Consider the following 19542-nt stretch of genomic DNA (forward strand, 5'->3'; position numbering starts at 1 on the left):
CGTTCTCTAGTTCTCAGCTTATTGGCATAATCCATGAGAAGTAGCGAGTGTAACCCGCAGCCCAGTGCAGGTCATTAATCATTCACAACCCAGAAACTTTGAAAAGCTTTTATCCATGTTTTACATATCCCCTAGCTTAAGATGAAGACATCTTTCTGTTACTTAAAAACCCATAAAGCAGTAAACACTTATGCTGCTGCACAGTACGGTCCATAAAAGCAAACACCTATTAATTTCAGAGCAACAAAAAAATAAAGAAATCATCCTTCCAACACGTAGACAAAATCCTTCTGATCTCAACAGCTAGCTGCACTTGATATCCCACTGTCAAATTGTTCTTTTTCTTCTTCTCTTCCCTTTCCCCAGGACAAACGTTCTACAACAGCTTAATGCAGAACTACGCACAATACAATTCTCTATTTCTTATGGACTACTTTATTCCATCGCCTCACCCATTTCTGAGCAGCTTCTCGTGTTTCAGCAGGATAAAGCCCTCCAACACACAGTGAGACGTTGCCGTTGGCTTCTCACGCAGCTTTAGTTGGCCTCCAGAGTCATTTCTAGGACAAGGCCAGCATTTGTAATTGCCCCAGTGAACAAAATGCCTCAAACTATCTGATAGCCTGGACACGCTTTTAACTACAGCCAGCCAGCTGGATAAGTAAGAGGGAGTAAAGAATAGTAGCTGCTCGTTGGGGATTTTTATGTTAATAGCATTAATTACATCTACAATTCTGTATGTCCTTTGCATCTTACCAGGCTCTGGGATGATTAGCTGTGCGCTGGCCTGTGCGTTTCCAGCTTCGTTTTCAGCTACACACTGATAAAAACCTTCATCTGACTTTACCAAGCCCAGAATCCGTAAGTTGCTGCCACCCTAGAGAGAGAGCAAGAGAGAAAGAAAAGAAGCGGAAAGAATTAATTAGAAAAACACCATCCAAAGCGAACGCGGATTATAAAACCTTTCCAGAAACGGCTATTCTGGGAAACACGGTACTGTGTACGCGATCTCAGCTCCGGCTCGCGCAACCCTGGCCCTTAGAGAGCTGGAGTCATCAGGAAGCTCTTGACACCTTGTGGTCTTTGCGTTTTGTTCGAGGGATGGTGCCCACGGCCCAAGGGTGAATTCACTTTCTTGCGCAGAGTCCGTCCGACACCTTTCTCGAGACTTAAGCTCCAAATTACAGCCATCACTCGAGTAGCGCTCTGAATTTTGTCTCGGCCCTTTGCTGCAGGGAAGATTTAAAAGAACTTTCAATTCTGCACCTTTGAACAAATACCGTTCTGAAGGTCAAACCCTCCTTATGGCTTGAGGCCTGGAGATCCTCAAGAAAAGGTCACTCTACGCCTACTTCATTTGAAACCGATTTCACTTTTAACTTCTGTTAGCACAAGCGGAAACCAATTATGTTGGGTAAAATATCTCGAGTGAGGGGTGTGCTCGGGCTGAAACGTACCGCCTGTTAACTATTAAGTGAAATAATTTTCCACCACCTCCACCACACAACCGCAATAGCAATAGAGCCGTCTTTTCTTTGGACAGCTTCTGGCTGCTTTCTAATAAGCAATGAAGTATAAAAAAAGATTTCATTTGCTGTTCTATATGGTAGAGTGAATCTATCCTGCATGAAAAGCACACTAGAAAGAACCTTCTCTTTGTGATAAATAATTAAGAGACGTGATCATAATTGATATTATTTGTTACAAGATAAAAAATCAGAAAGCGCTGCGCCAAGCCACACCTCGTGGCCTATGGACATCTTCAGAGCGGCTGAAGTTTTCAGGGGTGCTCCCCAACGTCTCGGCTCGCTTCCTAGTGACATCGCTTTCAGGAGAGGCCAGCTAGATCAACCCTTTCAGAAGACACAGCAACCTGGGCTAGCGGAGGGTGTCCCTGCCCATGGCAGGGGCTTGGAACTAGATAGTCATCAAGGTCCCTTCCAACCCAAACCGGTCTATGATTCTATGAATTCTTAGCCTATGTAATAATGACATTTAAACTAAAAGAGATTGGAGTCCTGGATGGGATGTTACCTTGGGTAGGGCACACAACAATTCCCTTTGAAAAGTTGTAATTACGTCAAACGACCCTTACCATTTTTGTCAAACGACCCTTACCATTTTCAACCCCCTGCGTCCGAGTACTATTTCCTCGGAGAAGAGATCTATTATTTTTGTTCACGAAGGACAATGGCGAGTAAAGGAAATCACTAACACATAGTAAATAATATAATCAATAGCAACTCGGAGTACAACCTGACACTGTTGCTTCCCCATGAAAAGACCTCGCTCAAACATCGCTAAAACTGGGAGGCAACATCAATGTACTTGACCTGACACACCTCAATGCAACGTGCCTTATTTCTATTAGAAAACAAAATTTTCTTCCAGCTCCTTCAGGAAGGTCGATACGAAGGCAATGAGTGGATCAAATACCAGAATACGTGTCACAACTTTGTTTAAAAAACAAAACAAACCCACAAAACTCCCCCCCCCCCCCAAAAAAAAAACAAACCAAAAAGGAAAGAAAAAGAGAGAAAGAGTAATTCTAACAAGTAAAAGCCAGATAATTACCACGATCTGAAAATAGTCGCTAGGAATGACCACTTCTCCATTCTTGATCCACTCCACCGTAGGAACAGGCTTCCCAGACACGGCACATTCAAACTCAATATCCATACTCTCGTAGGCGTAAAGATTTGAAGGGCGAATTAAAAACCATGGTGGAACTGCAAAAAAGACGGAGGGGAAAAACGAGAGTGGTAATGAGTGGATATAAATTAAGGCTTAGCAAGTAAATCATTTCAATAAGCTTGAAGATTACTAGACGTAAATAGAAAACATATCTGTAATTCAAATTATTCTCTTTAACCCTGAGCCTATTAAAAATTAAATACTAGGGAAAGCATTTATTCTAGAAAATACACTTCAACAGTTGACGTTAACTTTTTTTTAAACAAAAAAGAATTAAAACCTCAATTTCGAAGACACGTAAGACTTAGTTTAACAAGATGCACATAAATTCTCACTAAGCGAGTACAGGGGTAATAAAATCTCCCTCATTTCTAAAGGATCGGGTGCCACCTGCATACATAACAAGGTTCTACAAGTCAACACGTGGACAGGCGCATACAGGTACAAGACAAGCCCACTGACAAATGACACCGAATTAGAAGTATTTAGAGCCGAGACATTTCCATATAACCAAGAAGAACTTCTGACTGGGTTTGTAGAAGATTAGGAGATAATCAATAACCAGGAAATCTGTCCCTAGTGAGTGGAAGAAGAAAAAAGTTGAATTATCTTTGCTGAAAGTGAATTCTTATTGAGCTAGCAATTATCTGTTGCCTCGTATTACTATAACGTATTCACAGTTTTTCGGTATGCTATACGATATGCTAATTTAATTTAATTTCATCATTATTGTAATACTAGGATGATAGAAATTCACAATTTGAGGAAAACTGCTAATAACATCACATTTCTAACGAGCCCCCCCCCCCGCATCATCCTGAAAAACACACGCAAGAACTCAGCAGCCCACGTACGTTCCGCCAGCTTTCGGAGGGGAACGACGGTCTCTGTTTTGAATATCCACAGTTGCCAGGAAGCCAGAATAGATTAATTTCTACGTACCATCCATGACTTATCATTTCAGAAAGAAAATCCAATTGTACTTCTTGAGCCATCAGTCCCAATGTCTGATTATAATATTTATAAAGCCGTAATATTAAAGAAAAAAACCACCTCTCTCAAGTAAAAGAAGGTGGAAATTGTAAAAAAAAAAAAAAAAAAAAAAAAAAAAAGATGCCCTCTCTTCCCTAACTCAGGCCCCAGGTTTGCAAGGATTACAGCGTGCTCCTCAATTCCACAAACAAATTCTGTTTCTTCGCAGCCTCCCTTGGCGCTCCGGGAGGACCCCCGCTCCCCGAAAGAGCAATTCGGGATTTAATTTCAGGCTTCCCGCTTAGTGCATGGCTTCACGCTTCCTAGTCTTCGAACTATTCTCCGCAAACAAAATGATTAATTTCCCAGTGGGGTTTTTCCTCCGGTTCCTACTTCTACGACGCGCGATCCACAAAGCTTTTTAAACTCGGAGGAGTTGGACACGAAGAGGTGCTGCTAGCCAAGCCACCGGTGAAAGGGGAAAAGTCCCCCCTTCATTTTTCTTGTCCAGTCATGTCGGATTTAGAGCCATCTCTGTTATATAGTATTTAATATATTAACGTGAGGTTGGGGTTTTGGGGTTTTTTTTGCACATCGGACCAAAAAGTCTCATTGGGGATGCAGAAAAATGAGGAAAACGCGCGGGGGAAGCAACCAAACCAGCGTCCTGTAGGAACGCTACGGCAGACGTACAGGTAAAATTGCCTTCTTCGGGGTTTGCGTTTCATCGCGTTAACTACAAAACGCTTTTCTTTGCCTTAATGAGAACAGAGTTGCCAGCTTTGGTGAAGGCAGAGTCCCAGAGATCGTCAACACGCTCCCAATTAATCCCGAGCGCTCTCCAAACTCGCGTGCACAATGAGGTAGGAGGACTTTGGAGAAAATGAGATTATTTTCTTTAAAAACCGCGCACAACGCGTAAAACCAAGCAGATCAAAGTAAGACTGCGACGTTTTTACGTCAACTTTTTTCTTCGTTTTCGCAATTGTTTCTGCTTTCGAGCTAAGTTACCTGCGCTTAAAAATAAGCATCCGCCCCCGGCCCCTCCAGCACTGCTCCCACGCCCCGTCTTCCCTATTCCTCTCTCACATCTTCTTGACCATATATTTAATAATTCAGGAGACCTAGAAGCTCCCGATCCAGTTCGGATCAAACCCGATGGGTGCAAATTAAAACCGATGAGGTGTCCTGATTAACTTAGCTGCCTAATTTCCTACCAAAAAGGCTCAGACGGATGCGCGTTGGGATCGGAAACGCTCCAGGATGGGCTCTGCTTGCTCTGCGGCCATGCAGACATTAAATCAGGGTCTCCAGACCACGCGGCCACAAGGCAGGACGTTTTGTAGATGACTTTTTTCAAATAAAACATCACTCGTAAGGGAACACCGGTAACCAGGATGTTGATCGAGAGGTTTTTAAAGAATAGGGTCGCTTACACCAGAGATACACAAAAAGAGAAGGTTTAGCGGCTGAGAGATGAAGAATCAGTGTTGATAGTATGGCTCGAGGAAAAAGAAACAAGCTCTTTGGGTAAGAAGAAGTTGAAGAAACAAATTCAAGACAGAATCACATTCATATGTTAATTTTTAACACTTTCTTTTTACACCAGAATCCTAGTATAATTTATTCAATAAAATCATATAAACCCACCAGTATCTATATAGTTTATAAACCATACAATTTTTCAGAGCTCTGGCAAAATCAGAAACTACTCAATCTTCATTAGCGTGGTTTATTGCAATGTCACCAGAAGCCTGCAATTAATTTATAGACGTGTAATTCATAGATTCCTGCCAGTTATCCTTTACGACGCATGCACTCCGGAACCCTGACCCCGCTTCCCTCCAGCTTTTCATTCCCTACACCAGAACTGTTGCTCTTCTCTCCCTATTTCCCCCCCCCCCCTTCTTTTTTTTAAATTTTATTTTTTTATTACTGGTATTTTTCTAGACTGGTAGAAAGCTTGATTTTTATTTTTTTTTTTAGAGTTTATGTTCAATATACGCCTAACTGCATGTTGAGTTTCCTTCAAAATAAACGTATTTAACAATTACCATGCAATCACTAACGTCTTTTCGACACCGGGGTAGGTGTGCCCTGTATTTTTCCTAAGGACACCACTAAAGTGACTAATTTGCATAATTACTTTGGTGGAAATTATGCAGCATTAAACACAGGTAAGACACCACAAATAAGGACAACGTAACACCCTAAAGCAGACAGATGTACCACATTTAGACTGGAAAAATGTATGTGTGTATATATAAAATGTCAAGCACTATAAATATACATTCTATAAATATTTTATGTATCAATAAATGTCAAGCACTGCCACATTTGCTCTCTGTTTTTTCTCGGTCTTGAATATTTTAAAGGCATGCATATGTGAAGAAGGCTGGTGAGGTGGGTTGCAGAAGAAATAAAAATCCATTCTGTTTTCGTGCTCCTTCTAATTATACTGTGGCAATATAAAAACAGCTTGAACAAACTTCAGACTTCCCCCCCCCCCCCCCAATTTTCATTTTTTCCATGTTTCAAAATTATTTCTTTTCCTGAAAATTTCTGTGAATTGTTGGAAAGTGGGACTTTAGTGAGATTTTTTTCCAGAACAGCCTTGCACTGTAGGATGCTTATATTTTACTTTGCCCTGGCTCTGGGTGAAAGCCTTAAAATTCCCTTTTCAGACAAAAATAATTGAAAATAACATCTCAGAAGGTTACGCTTCTTCCGTATCAGGATGAAAACACTTTTCTAAACGCTCATCTTCATTACTTCGTGTCAACCCAGCCCTATCAAAATACCCCAGTTGCACACTAAGGATACGTATTTACGCTAGATACTGTACCAAAAAAAAAAAAAAAAAAAAAAAAAAAAGTGAGAAACCCCACCAAAAGTTTAATGAAGACATATAAAAGATGACGTCCCCGAGATTTTGGGTTTAACAGAATTTGTACCAGCAAGGAGCAGTTTAAAGTTCTCTGTACTACAGTAAACGCACTTGGCGGGCGCTCGGTTACCCACCGAGGTTGTCCCCCAGCGGATGGAGCACATCAGTACGCGGTACCGCAAGCTCCGAGATTCGAAATGCACTAACTTGTCCGTTCCCAACACCTCCCAGGAGAGGAGGAGCGCTTCGTTTTCCGCAGCGCAAGAAAAAAAAAAAGCAAATTTGAAAATTAATTTTAACGGGGAAACTCCTGTAAAGATCACGCTACGGCCTGACCGTCCCCTTGCCCGAACGTCCCTCAGATGAAGGACGTGCTCCGAAGCCTGTCCTGTTCGCAGGGCGGTAGCTCCCGACAAAGAAGTTTTTTCCCTTTAAAGACCACAGCAGGCTGCGTTTCTTACCAAAAATGTCAAAGATTGGTTGTAATGAGCCTGTAGCAGAGACTCAGGGACTAATCTAACGCTTGCCGGCAGAAACAGCTAGTTTAGAGAGCCGTGTGTTGGGATGACCTCCCTATTTCTAGAAATACCTTTTGCGAGATGACAGCTGATCTTGCGACAAGAGGAAACAATTTCAACTCGGAGAAATGTCAGCCTTTCCTAACGCAAAGTGTCTTCTCTTTGCATGTTTGAATAAGGAATGTGTTTCTCCTGACCCACGAAAGATAACTGCTGTCAGCAAGTGCCCAACCCTGTCAGCCTTCTGAACGGGAAGACTTTCGACTGCGTGTAGTTAAAGGGTGGCTTTGTCATCTCATAGATTCAAACCCTTAAAAAAAAAAAAATTAAAAAAAGAAAAAAATTTAATCCCTTGTGCTTTTCAGGGCTAACTTGCGCAAAACTGTGAATTTAAAATAAAGTTGCATAAGGTGAATGTGCCAGGTTGTGCCTGTCTTAAGGGGAGTCAGCACAATCCTACTCAAAGCCAATGGAGTTCCTCTAGATAAAAATTCAATTCTACTGTCATTTTTAGATATAAACTTTTTTTTTAATAGATATGTATTTACTATTCTTCCCTATCATATACGGTAGCAACTCAGGATCTGTGTTATTATGGCAAGAAGTTAAAGAAAAATGGTTTTACAAGTCATGACTCTTTCCCAAAGAGCATAAGGCACAAAAACTAAGACTCCACTAATGTGACTTCAAAAACCAGTAGATTAAAATTACTATTTTCCTGTCTCTTCCCACAGCTCTGTATCCCCGTCTTACTCTAAACTCTACGCCTGACAAGCAGAAAGGCAGCATGATCTCAATATATCTCCCCTCAGACCAGCCTTGAAGAAATAAAAGAAAAATGAAGCTGTTATTCTATGTAAAGCTGAAAACTGCATTCTTCACCTAAATAAAGGTATTACTTGTCTTATTTAACGATTTAGACTATTTTCACGTTTCTTTAGTTCTCAAAATGAAGGTCAGCTCATACCATTACTTCACAACGGCAGAAGTTCATGGTTTCCAATAGAAAAAAAAAAAAGAAAAAAAAAAGAAAAAAGAAAAAAAGAAAAAAATAAGGAAAAAAGGAAAAAAAAAAAGAGCCACCAAAAATTCAAATGATGCATCGTCGCAATCCCACGGGCATGAAAGATGCGGAGAAGATGCGGAGACGACTCCCGCAGCTAGAGCAGGGCTTTGGAGTAGAAGCATTCTCACCCGAGACGCGCATCCCACTTTGTACTGAATGTATTAGAAATGTATTTTAATCAGTTTGAATCTCCAGTTCTGCAGCTAACTGAAATATATCCTCTTCCCTCAACCTAACTTGGAGCAGCCTTTAAACTTCCAAAGTTGCCCGTGGTTTCAAACACATCCGTACGGTAAAATACCGGGTAAAATTTGGGGACAAAAGGCTAAAAAAGCAGAAAACCCGTCAGAAAGGAGAGGGCAGAAACCATCATCACTTGTTTCCCACTTTGCATTTTCTAAGGCGAGCTTTAGCCAACTGCAAAACCACTAAACTTTCCAGTCTAACGCTAAATAAATGAAAAATAATCAAATTAAGAGATTTTATTTTTACTGACTACATTACTAAATGTACTTTCATTAATGAGTGCACTTAAGGAAAAACACAATTTCGGTTTTAGAAATTATTATGAAGGTTTTTCATCCTTACATCCAGAAAATACGGGGAAAAACAAAGCTTAACGTTGCTCGCCCTTGTTTCCAAAGGTAGGAATCCTTCTGAAACGCTGTGATGACCTGGGTTACACTCAAAGAGCGGAAAGTCTTGATCTTATCTCAATAAATAGGTACTTCCTCAGGGATTTGTAGGAGCCAGCCCCTCAGCCCAGCGCAGAGGAAAAGGCGACACTGTGTATGTAAGGAAAATTCATTATTTGCTCTGTATGGGTTCAAATTGCAGCTATCCCCTGAAAACTCAAGAGGGTATGAGATCACTTCTAAAGTCTTCAGACGAGGTCAGAGCAGCAATGAAGGACAGCTTCGCCGCAGGACCGCGCCTCAAAAGGAAGTGAGGATCACAGAAATCCCAGACTGGTTTGGGTTGGAAGGGACCTCACAGCCCACCCAGTCCCACCCCCTGCCATGGGCAGGGACCCCCTCCACTAGCCCAGGTTGCCCAAAGCCCCATCCAACCTGGCCTTGACCACTGCCAGGGAGCCAGGGGCAGCCACAGCTTCTCTGGGCACCCTGTGCCAGGGCCTCAGCACCCTCACAGGGAAGGATTTCTGCCTCACATCCCATCTCCATCTCCCCTCCTGCAGCTTCAGGCCATTCCCCTTGGCCTGTCACTCCCTGCCCTTGGCACCAGCCCCTCTCCAGCTTTCCTGGAGCCCCTGCAGGGACTGGAAGGCCGCAACTAGGTCTCCCAAGATAAAGAGGCTCTTCAAAAAAGAAAATACTTTCTTACCAATTCACATCACCAAAGATTTCATTCAAGGAATTTCCTACTTGATTCTCGATGTCTATCGCAAAATATTACCTCCTCACAGACGTCGCTGCTTTGCGTCATTTGCCTTTTTCCCAAAAATTAGTTTTAAAAACTTGCCAAGGGCATAATCCGTGTCTCATAATAAATTAAAAAAAATACCCTGTTGGGGTTTTTTTTTTGGAGGAAGGCTGCATGGTCAGGTGGCTAATAACAACTCTCACTTTATTGCCCTCCTGGTAGCCAGGCCCTAATAAGTTCAGCGAGGTTGCTAACGATCCCGTGAAATTGCCGGGAGCTCCATCTGGCTGCTGCTGGGCTCCTGCAACGTCAGCACGGAGGAGCAGATGCAGCAGTTCGACGTCTCCATCCCCGCAGAAAAAGCCCCTTCAGTTTAAAAAGTACTGAAATCAGATTAACGGAGGGCAAGTTTCGAGGCCTAGCTACGGAACGCGGGCACGCGCTTGTCTACAAGTTTCTGTAAAGTACGCTCTGTGTAACTTTTATCATAGACGGCTCCTAGAAATTACCTACCTCTTACGCCGCCATACGTAAGACCACAGTGCGGAATACTTAGGATTAACAGAAATGTCTTAGTTTAGAAACAAATCAGGAGCGTAATCACATGAATTGTAATACTAAAATGCTGTTTTAGCTGTAATATTCCAGAGGACTGTCGTGAAATCCAAGGATCCTCCCTGTTGGTAGAGAAGTTAGGCGCGGGGAGAGGATTGTTTCCCCGTTAAAACATCGTTTCATGTATGACCACCGAGTGAAAAACAACGTAAAAATGAAATAAAGCAAATGTTGGTCCAGTTTGCCTGGCTGGGGACCACAGAAGCAGGATGCTAATAAATGTGCTTTTTACGTAACGCACCGATAACGGACAGCCTGGCAAGAGAAAACTAAGGTCACGGATATCTGTCAATTTATAGCTACCTAAAGATTTTATTTTATTGCTGCCTTTATGACTTATAGCACAGACAACAGTTATTGACCACATACCATCTGCCCTAAGAACAAATGAGCGTTTCATAATTGTGTATTGGGTCAAACTTCATCTTTAGATGCATTAACGTTTGTTCTGTCAAGCCCCGTGTAATAGGAACACGTGCATCACAGAGCAGGCTTTCTGAAGGCTAATGTGATACTCACAATTAGCTACATTTTGAGTAAATAACGTGAAAGAGAAAATTAGGTTGTGAGAAAGTCACAGGTAGACCTGAATTCTCTTCATATTTTTTTTTAAAATAATATTTTGCCTGTGTGGCAAAATGCTGTAGGGCTCCAAAGACTTTTCAAGGTCTTAGAAGGCATATTTGGTTTTTATATTTCTTTCCCTTCATAAAAACATCAAGATACAATGGCTCCGAGCTAACTCAAGAGAAATACTTGCACCAACCTTCATCTCATCCAAAGCCAAAACCGCAAGAACATTCTACAACCTTTCCTCCTGTGCACCTGCGCGAGAAGTTAAAATTCCACACTTCCACATCCTGCGTCTAAAAATTATTTGTGCTTAGATAGAAAAATAGCTGTCGCCCCCGGAATGCTGCACAATCTCTCTCGTGTTCCCCACGGTACATTAAGGAGCGGCAAAAGATCTTTTCCGGAGCTCTTTGCCGCGATTCGGGCTGACACCAGGGTGCACCGTGCTATCAGACTCAATAATTGCAACTATAATGCATTTCATTTTGGGATCTCAAAGCAATTTGTAGACATTAAATAATTCACAAGCATTTTACAGATAGATACACACACATAGAGTAAATGACTTGCTCAAGGTCATGTAACATATCAGTGACAGATAATTAAAAGCTGGTGTAATTAATAGATGTCCCCGCGAGATTTCTGTATATTTAAGACTCCCTTCCCTCTCTAGCTGGAAGAGAAAGCCGCCTCTTCGTGGTACGGATTTCCCAGGTTTACTTTTGGACTTTCTCTCTGAAAATCATTTCCAGGATGCGCACGTCTTCACCGGGATCGCATCCAGCGAAGTCACGCCAGCCTGGAGGTTGCTGTCACTGGAGTGGGAGCCCGGTCTCCACGCAAACCCCACGTTGGGCGGCAGGGACCAGGTTCTCGTTTGCGAGCGGGTCAGTTAACAAGCCGGCACCACGCCGCTCCGTGCAGCTCTCCTCCTTCCCCAGCGTTCCTCATTAAGGTTAAAAGCAACCGCTGTAACCTCATCAAAAAAGAAAATCGGAGAGGCTAAAACCAGATCAACGCACAGTAGAAGCGAGGGGAACGCTGTATGAGTTTATTACCCTCTCCGTAGCGGTCCTGAGCTCCAATAAAGGCTTTTTTTGTTGTTCTTATTCACAATTTGGTTCCTTTTCCACTTTTACAAGGCAGCGTTGGTGTGGAGGGACATTTTGTGGCTTTACCTGCGGGGAAGGAGCAGGGCCAGAGGGAACGTAGTGGTGCAAGGCACCAGCGCAGCTCCCCTGCCATTAATCTCCACTTCTTGTCAGTGTTCCCTTATTTTTTTTTTTCACGATATCTGAGGGCTGCAAAGCCCGTAACAACAGGCTGGGGAAACGAGACTCCGGGGAGACAAAAAGTGCATGTGAGGGGGGAAAAAATAAACCAACGCCAAAAAGTACAACAAATTGGGAGAAAACACAAGAAAAATATTTTTTTTTAAAAAAAAAGTATGGCAGCCCTCTCCGTACTTTTCTTTCTTTAATTTCATTCTGTTGCTCACCAAACCGCTTACTCTTATAAGCCAACACAATCAACAGTTGATGATGTATCAAGAACCTTCACAAAAGCACGCAAGCCGGTTTCTGGAACAACCCAAAACGCATATTAAGCTGTTAATCCACTTGAGTCACCCCCGTGCGTGGTTTTGCCTGGCCGACTGAAATTCTTCCTGGAGGAAGTCCGATACTAAAGACCAGCAACAGCTTGTCGCTCTGCAGCAGGAAAATATTGAGAAAGCGTGCCGAAAAGCTACTTGGTTTTGAGCTATTTATTTTTTACGGCCTCAATCTTCGTTTTATCACGCTGTCTTAAAGGGAAATGAGAAACTGAGGAGCAAATAGATATGACAGAATATATATTACAGCCGTATGTCTGTTATTGGACACGTCGCTGCAGTCTGCTACGATGCTTACTATACTTTCGGACCCCTCGATGTACCTGGCAAGTTAACGAGTGGATTCTCACGTCATTTATTCACGCTAATACGTCAACTTTTAAGCTAAGCCATTCAAACAAAATCATTAACGCAAACGGAGGTCGGATGCTCAGAATGAGCTACCGTGGAAAAGGAAGATTTGGGCCATGCGTGAAAGCCTTTACAAGCTAAGCTGTGTAGAACACAGAGAATGAAGAAGTCATTGCCAAAAAGTAATAAAAGCTTCCAATTCCATTTCAAAAACCCAGAAATATCGATGAGGAATTGCGGGTAAAGCACAGGATAGCAGTAGTCTGCATGGTGCGATGCCAGAGCTCTCCCAGTCCTCGTGTACCTAACTCCTAAACTCCAGCGCTCATCTCCTTTGAGGAGGAACTTCTCCTCATCCTCACCAGGTCATGAAGCAAGCCTCTTTTAAACTGAGAATATGAGGTTTTTTTCCCCCACATCATTCAGGAAGAGTTGGGAACTGCAGCTGACGGGAGCCATGGTGGTCACCGCCAGGTTATCATGCTCAGAAGTCAAAGGAAAACATAGATTTAGATTGGATGTTAGAAAGAACTTCTTCCCTGCAAGGGTGCTGAGGCCCTGGCACAGGGTGCCCAGAGAAGCTGTGGCTGCCCCTGGCTCCCTGGCAGTGGTCAAGGCCAGGTTGGATGGGGCTTTGGGCAACCTGGGCTAGTGGAGGGGGTCCCTGCCCATGGCAGGGGTTGGAACTGGATGGGCTTTGAGGTCCCTTCCAACCCAAACCATTCTATGATTCTATACTCTGGCCCACTCTACGTCAGGTTAACACCAGCTCGTGTTTCAGACGTCAGGCCAGTTAGCGGATATGTAGCTGTCCGTCCCTACCAGCCTTTAAAGGAAGAAATAAAAAGTCATGTCCTCTTCCTTGTAGAGATATGCCATAGCTAGCAAGTGCTAGGTCTTAATGAAAGCGCCTAAAACTGCATTTAGTTTAAAAACTAAAAGCATACGCTAGGCAGATTTATTTTGGTTTATTTGGTTAACAACCCTACCTGCCAACTCCATACACAAATGCGAGCAAAGGCGGCACATGAATTATGGAAAAGACTGAGGATGCTTTCGGTGCAGCTGGCGCGCACCTCGCTCTCCACCGGCTGCTCTGGCACGGGATGACCTTTGTTCTCGGCGCTAAAAGTGAAGTGCAGAGAGATGAAAGGGACTCGAAGCAGCTCTCACAGCTACGGGCACTCCATTACACGACCCCCCCCTTCTGCTCCGGTTGAGGCAGTTGCGTTTTGATCAAAGAGAAAGGAATCAACAAGCTCTAATTCGATTAGCAAGCAAAAACGTCAAATGATTTTTAAGTAATCCAAGGTCACCGAGAATAAAAGCGACTGAGGTATACACGCGCTGTTCACCAAAATATAAATCAGACAGCTATTCTCTTGGCAGCGGCTAAGTCGCCTACCCCAGGAACCAAAAGCATAACTCTGTTTTCCATTAATTCACCCAAAAGGCAGGACTAAAGCAGCTGACAGCTCTCGTACCACACGGCGAGATGAAACGGGGTGAAGAACCGCCCGAGCATCGCCAGACAGACCTCGCCACAACCTTCTCTCCCCAGCTTCCCTGTGTGCAACCACCAAAATAGAGGGGGGGGGCGGGGAAAAAAAGCAGGATGCTTCAGGAAAGCAGGGAGAAGGGCAGGATGAAGCCCACGTGCCTCCCGCTGCCCAGCCCCGCATCCCACATCTGGGAGAAACCAAGTCTGAGCCAGCACCAGCCAAGCTCCAAGCCAACGGAGGATGGCACCTCCTGAAACACGCTCGCACTGCTCAGAGAGCAACCAGAAAAGGGGGGGATGAATGAAAAGGTGGTGGAGTCACCGTCCCCGGAGGTGTTCAAAAAGCAGGTAGGCATGGCACTTCGGGACATGGTCTAGTAGATATGGTGACGTTGGGTTGACGGTTGGACTTGATGATCCTAGAGGTCTTTTCCGACCTTAAAGATTCTATGATTCTATGAAAACTGGAGAGTTAGGTTTTAGAAAACACCGTGCTTCGTTCGATTCTTCCTCAGGATAAGACACCTGAATTTTTAAAAATGGATATAAATTAAACAGACTAAAGGAACGCGTATTCCGTGTCTGCATAACGTCCTTTAGCGCGCTGCTTCGGAACCTCAACGTTAATATACCGCAAAGTGCACAAATGTAGCTTGAACGGATCGAGCGAGTTGAATTAGTGTCAGCCAGTGTCACAGGCAGTTCAGGTCTTCCAACTGCCTTAACCTTTGATGCAAAAGTAATAATAGTTTAATTGCTATGACACATTTTTGCCTGTAGACATTAATGGGTTTGCAATACCCAAGTGAAGGAGATTGACACCTCGCTGTCATTTTACCAATGGGAAAATGAGAGCACGTGGATCAGATTAGCAGGAGGGTATGTTATGAGGATCCAGTCTGACCTCATGTTTAAATCAGAATAGGACTTCCCTGAATTAATCACTTTTTTGAATTACTGTGTATATTCTAGGAAACTCGTTCATTCTTTTTCTTGATGATACAACATACGCCATGGCCCTCGGTACACCGTTCTACCGATTATTCTCATTTAAAAAAGAAAGTATTACCTTACTTCTAGTCTACACTTGTCCTTTTTCAACCGCGGATGTTCTTCATATCTTTGTCAGGTAGACTGTAAGACTTCATCATTATATTTCTGTTCTTTGTACAGATAGCTACAGACCGTGATCAAACCCCTCTGTAACCTTATCTGACAAATTAAATAAATAAAAGGAGCTCTTTCATCTTAAGTATCTTTTCCAATTCTTTAACCAACACCATGGTTCACCTTGGATGACTTTATCACTTCTTTAATTTTCTTCCTGAACTACGGATGCAATTCTTCAGCAGGGTTCTCCCCAGCGCCAGGTACAGAGGTGCTAGGCTTACTCAAGGGTCGCATTTTCATAAATCCCCCAAAATCACGCCAACAGCTTTGGCTGCTGCATTGCGCTGGGTGCGACGTTCAGCTGCTCGGCAGCCTCGACCCTCGAGACTTTCCCAGTCCGTATTTTCCAGCAAAGCCTGCGGTCTGGCCTAAATCAATCGGTGACATGTTTTCTTCATTAATTCCTGCTCTCACAAAATAACGTTATCTGGGCTTGTGTTATCTACGAACTTTGTCAACGCTTTGTTTTCTTTCAGGTCACGGGTCAAAGTATTAGGAAGATATTTCATCCCATGTGGAGCCCACAACCACCGAGGCATCTCCTTGGCCTTTCCAAACCTCGCACGCCAGCAGCTCCCCTCCAGTCTTCCACGATTCCCCGCTGTTTCACGATTTACTAAAAAAGGAACATTTATAATTTAGGCACTTGTTCAACCAGTTCTTTTGAAGTTCTTGAACACAATATATTTAGACAAGCTAATTTGAAATTACGACATTTGAAGATGTCTGTTTTAGGTGGCACTTCTAGAATTTCCTGATCTACCATTTTAGAATTTCCTGATCTACCAATTAACTCTTAGTGAAGCTCCCTTGATGCAACGCCATGCTCTGGATACCTCACCCCCCTTCTCCTCAGATCGCGCGGAATATCTGCATACCCATAGCTTTACTAAAATACCACTGTTTCTAAACATACAGTCCAGAAAAATGCAGATCTACGCCAAATACCAGAGGTGCCGGGCCATAACCCACCTCCTAAAAACGGGGCATGGGTCCAGGCTAATTAATCCTGCTGCAAGCTCCAGCTTGGGCAGGAGACCGCGCCAGTGACAGCGTCCTGGCCCCGCGGTCCTTGCCACACGCTCGCTCAGATCTGGTACGACCAAAATGATGCTTCAGTAACGCCGAGTCCTGCAGTTCAAGGTGTTCTCCAGCTTGCAGGAGAAATCTGCTCTCCCGCTGTGAAACCACGGCTTTTTGGAAAGAAGCACGTCCCTAATTATCATTTGCATTTTCTCTCTGACTGGCTTCTGCATTTTCTTTAATTTCATTAACTTGAAGTCTTTTAAGTATCGTGTATGTATTCTGTATCTATGGGCGTCCACACAGAGCTTTCAGAGCCAACATATTTTTAAGTTAGGGAAGGGAATAGCTCTTCACTACCCATGGAGGGGTGCAGGATCAAGAACTTGACCCCGAGCTCTCCTAAGCGCCTCAGAAGTAGCAGCAGAAGTCGTGATATCCTCCAATTGCCTTTTGTGAACTATCAAAACCGCAGCGCAGGGCCAGAGAGGAGCTTCTTAAACCTGCTCCGTCTCCTCCACAGGACTGAGCTCATGGTGGGAGCAGTACGGGTGAGGATCTCCATTCCACTACTCCCCTGTCTCTGCAGTTATCACCCTCTGGGACAACATCTGGAAGGAAGCAAAGTGTTCCTTCAGGCACGTCTGGTTTCCTCCCCATCCTTCCTTTGGAGCACTTTACAGAATTCCAACCCGTGCCCCAACGTCAGGATGTTAATGATCAGCGCTCGGCATGAAGCACCCAAGCACTGATGCATTTTCCAACCGCATTTCCTCTCCCAAAATGAGCTGGTGGCAAAAAAGCGTAGGTGCAATGAGGGTGTTTGAAAAACACAGAACAAAGCTCAAGGTGAATACAAGCCTACCGCATAAGTAAAGCATTAAAACAACAATAAAATTAAAATACAACCCTTTGGCTTTACGGCAAGGTCAACAGATTACTTCTTGCCAAATTCGATTCAGATATATATATGCGTATGCAAGTGTGTACGAATTTCTACAGATGAAAACACTCTTCAAATATATGCATGTCTACATCTACACGTGAGTACATATTTCCCTCGGCTCGCCGTCTTATTTATATTTTAGATATTATTTATGGGAAACCAAAAGTGACTCCTCAAAAATACAGCTGCTGCTCATTTCATTATCGCTACTGCCCAATATTTTCCCCGACAGTTATCTGAGTTATCAGTGTTTTCCTATGTGACCTACCTCAATACGCTGTAGGACAGAGATATCAATATACACAATAACGCGTCGCGTCGCACAGCTTTCACGTCTCTGCAACAATCACAGTCTAGCATCTCTAAAATGTTTTTAAATTTTATCTCACTGTCCTTGGCTATTTTGACCCCCTATTTTCTCCTAATATAATCTCTGCAATTTTCAGCACATGATTGCATCTGGAAATAATATTAGTTAATTACAGCTTATCGCATTTGCAACTTGGCCTTTTATTGTGATTCTAAAAGCTCTCGGTGCACCAAGGAGCTACGGGAAGTCTTATTTACCAGATAAGCTGAGCTTTGCCTCCGCGCATAAAACCAGCTTGCAGCTGAGCCTGCTTCTACAGGTGAGGTGCCAGAAGAGGAGTTCAAGTTAACTCGAGCAGAGCGGGACAACCCGCAACCTCGAATTGTCCTCAGAGGAGGTGCTGGTTCACCAGCGGGTGGTGGATCTTCGTGGAGATCATCCATTTCATCGCAGAGGAGGATAACGCAGCACAAAGGCGCGTGAGCACCACGCATCCTACGCGCCCACGGGGGCGGCCGCTTCACCTCCGCCCGGCAGGCGCTAACCTGCTCATAGCGCTTCGTTGCTATTAACGTCGCTGGAGGAACTCATCTGATGAAAGTTAAGCAAGCGTTTTGCTGACATAGGGTCACATTGCTGAATTTCACTCTCTATCAGCAACTCTCCCCTGAATTACTAAATCAATGCTCTATCACACTAGCGGGGACACCAGACTGCTGGGAGTGCTGTCTCTTTCTGATTAAAAATTAAAACTGAAGTCTTCACCGCTACTGGTGATGATTAAAATACCTGCAGCACCTTTTTTTTCCACAAGGGCAGCGTTAACTTTAAAATCCTGAATGACTACCAGCAGGAAGAATTCAACTTGTCCACGTACATCTCCCATTCTTTCAGATACAATATTTACAAGCCTTGGTGCACATCGCAATGCCATTTTTACCGCTCTTGTATTCTCAGCGGTTTACAGAAGAAATAAAAGCTATAATCTATAACCCTAAGGTCTTACCAGTATGATCCCAAACCTGCAGGCTCTGATTGTATTACTAGGATTAGTGTTTACTACTTTAAGTAATGTTCTTGACCCCTGTTTAATAATAGATATTTCATCTCCTCTGTTCAAACAGCCCAATAATTCATGGACCGTCAGTAAAATTCACCTTCGCACACAAAGCACGAAAATTTCCTTGAGGGTCTGTACAGAATCTAAGACGGACAGGCAGGCTCGCTGTTAAGCAACGCGTTTCATCCCAAGAGCATCCCTTTTGAAGAAATTGTTAATTCTTTTTTCCCAGGAAAAGACTTCCTTCAAGATAGGACTGGAAGGAGGAACCGGGTTGCTTCTCCCATCCGCCACGTGGTTGCTCAGACCTTAATTTATGCACAAGGCAAAATTTTCATCTACTTTAAGTAGTCAGCTGCTGAGATGTGATACTCATTGCTCTGACAGCTGTCACTCCTCTCATCACCACTTAACACATTTAGCTCTTGGAAGGGAAAACCAGGCAAGCACATAAATAAAAAGGCTTATTCCGCAACAAAGAGTTTAAAAGATTTGCCCCTGGAAAGTCTCGGTAAAGCTACAGTTTTTAAAACGGAGATAAGAGAAAAAGAAAAGCTGGTGGAAATATTAGTATAAACCAGCTTGAGTTTTAAGGAATTATGTGTATCAATCAAAATTCACTGCACTTTAGGGGACGTAAGGAACGTCGTTTATCAATTTCTGAAATGTGCTTTGATTCTTACTCAAGTGTTTCCTTTACCGAGGTAGGAAAACACACCCATACAACTAATTCAGAACACGAACGCAACTCTCCTACCGTATGCACCGCCTTGAAGTTACTCCTTGAAATACCACGCTGAATCCCACCCCAACATCCCAGTGAGACGCTCCGCACCGAGCAAGCAGAACATAAAACCATTG

General features: G+C 43.5%; 1 protein-coding gene across 1 annotated transcript in view; it reads right to left on the bottom strand.

The window, feature by feature from the left end:
• Positions 1-19542, bottom strand: part of DCC (DCC netrin 1 receptor) — a 366068-nt gene that overhangs the window by 224658 nt on the left and 121868 nt on the right. Inside the window, exons 5-6 of the mRNA XM_054809591.1 lie at positions 2575-2729; positions 757-877 (exon numbers count right to left, since the gene is read on the bottom strand). Coding sequence (XP_054665566.1) covers positions 757-877; positions 2575-2729 — 276 coding nt within the window. The remainder of the gene's footprint in view (positions 1-756; positions 878-2574; positions 2730-19542) is intronic.

Source organism: Grus americana, chromosome Z (genome assembly GCF_028858705.1).
Source record: "Grus americana isolate bGruAme1 chromosome Z, bGruAme1.mat, whole genome shotgun sequence".
NCBI lineage: Eukaryota > Metazoa > Chordata > Aves > Gruiformes > Gruidae > Grus > Grus americana.